General features: G+C 34.0%; 1 protein-coding gene across 3 annotated transcripts in view; it reads left to right on the top strand.

Moving 5' to 3' along the window:
• The window catches only part of DCUN1D5 (defective in cullin neddylation 1 domain containing 5), a 31,346-nt gene extending 25,375 nt beyond the window's left edge, over positions 1-5,971 (top strand). For 2 of the 3 annotated variants that reach the window (XM_003780805.2, XM_023511434.1), the window contains 4 exons: positions 871-979; positions 1,064-1,168; positions 2,831-2,933; positions 5,631-5,970. In XM_003780805.2, the coding sequence (XP_003780853.1) occupies positions 871-979; positions 1,064-1,168; positions 2,831-2,933; positions 5,631-5,686 (373 nt within the window). In that variant the 3' untranslated portion in view covers positions 5,687-5,970. Of the gene's footprint in view, positions 1-870; positions 980-1,063; positions 1,169-2,830; positions 2,934-5,630 lie in introns of all 3 variants that reach the window. The other variant, XM_023511436.1, reaches the window with a different exon arrangement.
• The last annotated feature ends 2,344 nt before the right edge of the window (positions 5,972-8,315 follow it).

Genomic DNA, 8,315 nt, shown 5'->3' with positions numbered 1-8,315 from the left:
AGAGAATCACTTAAGCCCAAAAGTTTGAAGTTGCTGTGAGCTATGATGCCAGGGCACTCTACCAAGGGTGACAAAGTGACTGTCTCAGGGGGAAAAAAAAAAAAAAGTAGGGATCTGGATTTATGACTGGACCTTAGTATAATGTATTAATTTCTTCTGTGTTATATCCTGAGCTTTAAAAACCACTCGTGGCCAATCTCTTTCACCAAGGGAGGCTGAGGCAAGAGAATCACTTAAGCCCAAAAGTTTGAAGTTGCTGTGAGCTATGATGCCAGGGCACTCTACCAAGGGCGACAAAGTGACTGTCTCAGGAAAAAAAAAAAAAAAAAAGTAGGGATCTGGATTTATGACTGGACAACTTAGTATAATGTATTAATTTCTTCTATGTTATATCCTGAGCTTTAAAAACCACTCGTGGCTAATCTCTTTCACCAAGCTGTTGCCTAAGAGCTTTCCAAAGAAATAATGTGACACAGGCCTGACCAATTAATTGCGTGTGCTGTGACTTTTTTTTTTAGTTTCCTATGTGATAGTCATATTTTAATACCTCTCTTTTTAGGAAGTATTGGCAATTTTATAGGAATTTTTTGATTGAGTTGGATTTTTTTCCTTGAAGAAAAGTCACTGGAATGAACTTTCATAGATTGCCAGATTTTTCTTCTTTTTCCCCCTTTTTTCTGTTTTTATTGCACTGTTAGATGCACGATAACAACTTTGTTTCTTATTCTAAATTTGTGAATCAGATAATGTTAAAACTAAATTAACTTCATAAATGTACTCACTTTCTTCTTAAATGCATTTCTTCTAGCCCCTAATGATGCTTTCATTTAATTTTTTTATTATATAATTTGTTTGATGTTTTTTTTTAAGGTGTGACTGCACAGAAAAGTTACAGAACAAATTTGACTTTTTGCGCTCACAGTTGAATGATATTTCATCATTTAAGAATATCTACAGATATGCCTTTGATTTTGCAAGGGTAGGTAGAATTTCCATGTTCTGTTATTTTAAAGCTTTTCATCTTGAGACCATACTTAAGAAAATTTTTTCACTTATGTTCTAGGATAAAGATCAAAGAAGCCTTGATATTGACACTGCTAAATCTATGTTAGCTCTTCTGCTTGGGAGGACATGGCCTCTGTTTTCAGTATTTTATCAGTACCTGGAGGTATGTATTTTTTTTATTTTTAAAAATATTTTAGAACTCAATCTGATTGAAAAATACACTTTTAGTTGAAGAATTTTAATATTATACTTTAAAAAAATGTAATTGAGTAGAGAGAAAAATTGTTAAAATGAGTACGTATCCTTTTGTCATTTCTAGACATTTTTGTGTTTATTAACATGTTCTGTACATAAGACATTCCTATTTTGAGGGGCTCTTCTACAGCTTGAAGTTTATCTTAAAAGTGAAAATAATGTAACCTAAAAATTTGTTCCCTAATATTAATTTGAAACTTAAAGAAAAGATATTTTCATTTCTTGTGCTTACACACACACAAAATTAAAACTCCAAAAAATACATTTTAGCACATTCTTCATGCAAAACTAGTTTCTTGGGTTTTGGGCCAGAGGGAAGGGATAGTAGCACACAAATCTAAATCTGGCTTTATCAAGCTTCTAAATCTGGCTTTTTTCTGTTATTATACAGGGTCTTAGGCTGATGCACATAAGAGAATCGATTTAGTAATAAAACTTCCTTTTCTACTTAGGCTCAATCTAAAGAAATAGAATAAGGCTATTACAGCCACAGATCCTTGAAAGGCTATAATAGTATGCTTAAATATGCTGTTTACTAAAAAAAATGCTTATTGAGGCAGTGTTCCTATAAAGGTTTTATCACAGCACCTGATTCTAAGAAGAGGCTATTCTTTTCTCCATTGTTTTCTCTGTCTAGCTTTATATCTGTTTTATGCCTTTTTAAGTTGTTGTTTTTTTGTTTTTTTGTTTTGGTATAATTCTTACCATTTCTTGAATCCAGATTCTTTTTCCTTTGGAAATAATTTCTCATAAATCTGATTGCTTGACACAAGTTCCCCAGAGCAGTTTTATTTAAAGTTTGTGAAACTTTAAAGGTCTATGAAAAGGTCTTGTGTGAATGAGTTTTGTGCACAATTAAGTCTTTAGGCCCAAATATTTTTGATGAGTGGATAGTATTTACTTTTATTAGCAGTTTTGGGCAAAAGTAAATTTAATGGAGGGCTGAGAACTAGTAAAGATTTTCAAACACTTGTTCTGTGCAGGCCATTTGGCATAAATCATCTTTTTTAATCTTCATAGCAAAATTTTAAATTATTTTATCCCCATTTAGCAAATGAGAAAATGAGTTCTGTTCTTAGGTAACATTGCCAAGGTCATTCAAGTAAGTGATAGAGGTGGGTTTTGAACCCAAGTCTGTACTCTTTCCACTGATTTTTCCACTCTTTCCTCCAAAGATACCGTCCTCAAAATGTGGCTCAGTAGCAGTAAATCTTATGCAAAGAAATTATTTTCTAGGAAACAGCACAGGGGAAACTCCCTGGATGTAGGAAATGTTATGTTTCTTGATCTCGGTGGTTACTCAAGTATGTACATATGTAAAAATTCACTGAATTTTATCCTAACTACCCTTGATAACTCTTACCATTCCTCAAAAATGAAACCAAATAAAGGGAAAAAAATCTATGATGTTAATGCCCTTGAGGAATCTCAGAGAAGTGCAAATAATTAAAAAGGAATAATGCTTTGGGAAAAACCAAATCACAAAAAACATTGTAACTAAATATACTAAAGTCAACCTTAAGAAGTAATGTTGGTTCTGTAATCCAAATATTTAAATCATTTTTCACAGCAATCGAAGTATCGTGTTATGAACAAAGATCAGTGGTACAATGTATTAGAATTTAGCAGAACAGTCCATGCCGATCTTAGTAACTATGATGAAGATGGTGCTTGTAAGTATAATATAAAGTGTTCCTATGAAAATAAAGTTTCTAAAAGTATTAAATGATGAGAGTCTGTATTTGTGTAGCTTTAGCATAAGGGTTTTAAACTTTGTAAGACTAACTTTTATTTAATCATGTGGGAGACATAAGAGAGGTAGACAGTTTAATTCTGAAGTATCACAAGATGTATGTTGGTAAATGAAGTGTTTTCAATTCCTCAGTAACCAAACACTGCTAAACTTAAATTATAATTTCTGCATCTAAAAAGTACAATTCTGCTTTACTCAAGTTTTTCCTGGCATTTTCCTATGGAAGAAAAGTGCGGTCTTGATTTTAAAAATATGAAAACAAAACAGCTATAAGAGAAAAAGCTTTAAAGTTATTGTCATAGTATCTGTTAACCACATGGCAAATAATGTCAAAATAACTTCTCCTTGAAAATTATAAATTGATCTGAATAAACTGATAGTGAAATATTTACAGTTTTTCAATCCTTCAAGATTCCATATTTTGCTGTGTGTAATGTACTCCTATGTATAATGTGTACCCATATTTTGGGTCCAGACTATCAGGTAAAACAATTTTGTTTTAATTTTTTTCAACTCAAATTATTTTGGCACTTGTTTTTTGTATTGTAAAGATATTTTAGCATTTATTTTTTAATGTATCATGGTACAAGAAATTTTATGTAATGCATAATTGCAAAACACAAAAACAGATGCAAGGTACAAGAAATTTCATAACAGTAACAAAATTTATGATATTTACATATCAGAGAAGGCCAGAACTCTGTCACTATCCGTATCAGAAGTATGGTCTTCTTCAATTTCCACATTACTGGTATCTCTAAAGAGTCACTTTCCTTATCCCAGTAAATTTCGTCTTCCTCTATTCCATTCATAGCATTGCTGATGCTGCGTTTTTAAATGATTTCATAACTACTTCCTTCTTGACACTGTTCCGCAATCTTGGGATCCAGTCAGATACCCAGACAATGGCTGCTTTCTAGATTCTGCCTGTGGAGTCTACTTTTCTGACTGACCACAGCCACAGCGTCTACTCTTTCTTCACGAGGGCTGTGTGTAGCTAGCTCTTTTTGGCCAAAATGCTTTTGTTGCAAGTTTATCGCAAGTTCAACAAAACTGATTACCTTATTCTAGGGTATTATTTTGGGTATGCATATCATTATTGCTTTCTAGAGTTACACTTTTAATGCATAAGCATAAATAAAAGAATTAAAAGCATTCATATAGATAGGGAATTAGTACTACCCATGTATAATGTGCATCCTTATTTTCCCCTCTGAATTTGGGCAAAATGAGCATTATACAAGGCAAAGTGTGGTGCGACATCTGTCCAGTTCCCTCAGTGGAAAGGCTAGAATGCTAGAAAACAGAATTTTAAAGTAGTGATAAATTAATTAGACAAGCCAAATTCTCTACTACTATAAATTATGTTTTCCGTTCTCCCCATTTTGGCTGCATGCCTTTTATTTCGTGTTCAGAGGGGTTACATGGAAAGGTACACTTTCTATATGTTTAAACTGAAATTATGCATCTATTTATGTGACAGTGAAGAACTAAAATACTGAGGAAGGGATAATTTTATTTCTTCTTGCATATATTATGTTCTCCCCTAGAAGATGGTGTAAAATTTAATAATAATTTAAAAAACCGATGCCTAACAGCAGCAAACTGGCAGCCCAACAGCTTGTATGACCTGCGAATGTGTATATTTGTGTGTTTTGAACCAGCATTTAAAACTGAGAGATACTGCATAAAAATGCACCTTTTAGATTTGTTTGAACATTCAGAAAATCTGACCAAATTGTACCTGTACTCCTTCAAAGGGCTCAGAGGCCGGAGCCAACTAGTGACTGTGCTGAACTTAATAGAAATTAAGTTTGGCAGTCCCCAGTATGCCCACACCTCCTAGGCTGTTTTCAGTTGCCATTTATTTTAGTACTTGCCTCTGCTGTTTTTCTTGGCCGAAATGCTTTTGTTGCAAGTTTGTCATAAGTTCAGCAAGACAGATTACCATATTCTAGGGTATTATTTCTTACAGAGAAAGATGTCTGGCTACAGGAAAAGCAGAACACCAGAAAGTTATGTTTTTTAAGAAAAATAGGGCAGGCATATTTCTTTGTGGCGATGATTTTTCTAACATTTAATAAAATAAAAACTGAGCTCATTTAAATTGCTTACCTGGCTTCTGTAGGTAAATGAGTTCAGATCAATAAAAGTATCTTTTTTAGGATAGCAGTCCACCCATTAGCCAGGTGTCCAGTAGGCACTTGCTTTGTGTTCAGCTTTGTACTACTTCCTCTTACTGGAATAAAGTAGGTCTCCAATAGGCCAGCCCCGACAAGCTTACATTCTCTGGGAGGTAACATAGGACTACTGCCTTAAATGCTTTTCAGATTGTTTAATAATTATATGCCACAAAGCTGTGGACACTTGGAAAAAGGGAGAGGTTAATATTGGAGAGTTTGTGAAACATAAGAAGGAAGTTGCTGTATGAAGGTCCTTTATATCTCTAAGGGTAAGGAAGACTAGGTTAATGAGGCATTGAATGGAAGAGGGTGGCTGGACGTAAATCACCTCAAGGGAAGAGTAGGCCCTTGTCACTGAGCCTGTGGGGAGTTTGTTTTATAGTTGGAAAGATGAGTTCACTGAATTCTAACAAAAATTGTTTCTTTATTTCTAGGGCCTGTTCTTCTTGATGAATTTGTTGAGTGGCAAAAAGTCCGTCAAACATCATAGCAAGAACTGTTGTGAAGAAAATGCAAACCTTTTGATTCTCATGTGTATACAAGCCAATGAGATGAGGGGGAAAAATCCAAAGGGTGCATTTTCATTCATATGAAAGACTTATCATAGTACTTTTTTTCCTTTTTTTTAAGGAGGTTTTCTTGTTACATGTGATGGGCATTGAGCCATACCTCTTCTTAGACTGAATATTGAAGTTTTTGTTTCTAGTTATGTTTATAACATTTATTTCAGAACAATAAAGATTCAGATTTGTGACAAAGGCCTTAAAGTGAAAATGTCCCTTGAGTGTCAGAGTGGTATTTATTTTTGTAAATTTGAATTCTTGAATTTCTGAGGTTCTAATTCACCATGATTTTATGGAATTTTAAAGATTTTAAACAGTCTTCATATTTGGTGATGTCTGCTGATGGTATGGCTTATTATAATATTTGTCTCTGCACAATGAGCAAGAATATTGGCCTTGCCTTCTGGGATAATGATTTTCTGGTGCAGCTAATAAACATTTCTAGATATTGGAAGTGCTCCTACTTTCAGCTCTGGGTTTCTGTAAAAGCTGCCAAAGTCTTAATGCCTATATCTTATCTTGAGAGTTTAAAATTGGAAAGATTATGTCCAGTTAATTTGTTTTCTAACCCTTAAATAGTATTGTCAATAAGCATAAATGAACACTGCATGTATATTCTTAAAATGAATTTTAAGTTTTCTGTATTTATGTCAGTTAAAAAGTTCTGTTTATATTTGAAAGAACAAGGTTGATATATGAATAGTCTCAAAATCAGACAGCTTTGTGAAAGAATTAGGACTAATACTGAAATTGTGTTTTTACTATATTGTTACTAGTGGCATATTTATGATATTTTTAACTGTCATTATGTAGGGAGTTTTATTGAGAACACCTCTTTTCCCTTTTGTTTTGCCTTGAAGAACTTTAGTTCTGCTGTGGATTTAGTTAAGATACACATAGGAAAAGAAAATACTAGAGAAGGAATCGCGAGAGAACTGTGGGTATCATTATGCACACCTCCGTGGAACCATTTACATTACATTGGTAGTGTCTCAGCATTGCTAATTATCACAGTTTTCTTACTGTTGACAATAAAGTATCTTAAGGAAATGGCAGCCTTTCCTAGTTCACATAAAAAGCACCTTTTGGACTAACAGCAGGTCTGTTCGTTCACATGTTGATAATTTTCTTTTCAAACCATCCAGTATGACAGTGATATGAAAACTTTGTTCATAGTCACAGTCCAGACACATCATAACCTTTCTGGTATCACTGTGTGAGTGGAGAAAAGTAAATAGATTATTTTTCCACAATAAGGAAGTTTCTATTGGAATATAAGGTAAAAGCTGATTTTTGATGGTGAATTTGTTTAATGAGTGATTTTTCAGTATTGATTACTTAATAAGGGAGAATGGCATTTTAAAGCTTATTGCTGGCTTTTTGATTAGTAAGCTGACAGAAAATGATTGCCAATGTTTTACTTACCTTCTTAGATTACTTTGTACAGTTTTATAAAACATTGATACATGCAATAGTAGGAAACAATATTTTTCCTCAGTGTCTTACAGAAAAGGATAATTTTCCTGGAAGGCACCTGTTATTAGCATTGCTGAATTATTAGAACTGAGGATACCAATGGAGTTACGATTTATTGGTATTTTAATATCAAATTCTAAGGAAAGCATTTAAATTTTTAGACTTTTGAGTTTATAAGTTAATGGACTCTTCTCTCCAAGGCATAATCTTTGGACCTGAAGAATATCATCCACTTTTGTTTAATTAACTGAAAACTTACAGATCTTTAAAAAATAAAATGTATGCAGATATATTTATCCCTCGGTGTATGCAGGGGGTTGATATTAGGACCCCCAAACAGACCCAGTCTGTGCGTTTCAAGTCCATCCAGCAGGCAGCCCCTGGAGCCGCCTGTGTGAAAAGTCGGCTCTCTGGATGCATGGGTTTCACATCCACGACTACTTTGTTTTCAATCTTGTGTTTGGTTGAAGAAAAATCTGCATGTAAGTGGACCCACACAGTGCAAACCCATGCTGTTCAAGAGTGAGCTTTACTCAGCTTATTTTTCCAAAAATACTTCTAAGATTTTTTTGAGTCTGACAATGAAATTTCCTTTTTCCCTTTCGTTGACCAGTCCAGTCCCACCCTGTTACACGTGGTTTACTCTCTTGCTCCACCTCTTTCTCTTACCTTCTTAAAGTTACATTTGCCTACTTTGGAGGCAGATTCACTCGCTTCATTCATTAGTCAGGGGGTGGGCTGTGTCCTTTCTTGTCTGTCTTAATTTTGGACAGCATTTAATTGGGAAACTTACCAAGATATTAAGTGACATAAAGAAAGAAGATAATATGAAGGAGGCTTCAGTATAAAAATGAAATCGAATTGTTGTGGCTCCTTTTTGACTAGTTAGCTTTAAGTGCCTTCCCAGGAATCCTGTTGTAAACATTTTTAGAAATATTTCCTTTGTACAGGATGAAATACTCTATGGTGCTTTATAACATGGAGTAGACGTGTTTCTTATAGATGAGTATTCAAATGTAATACTACTGGAAGAAAATAGAGCCATGTGTTGTTTCTCAGCAGGGGGAGGATGGAGAGTTG

This window comes from Otolemur garnettii, unplaced genomic scaffold (assembly GCF_000181295.1).
Source record: "Otolemur garnettii isolate 467f Iridium unplaced genomic scaffold, OtoGar3 scaffold00001, whole genome shotgun sequence".
NCBI lineage: Eukaryota > Metazoa > Chordata > Mammalia > Primates > Galagidae > Otolemur > Otolemur garnettii.
Note: the sequence above shows the minus strand (reverse complement) of the source record. Positions and strands in the feature narration are given on the sequence as shown.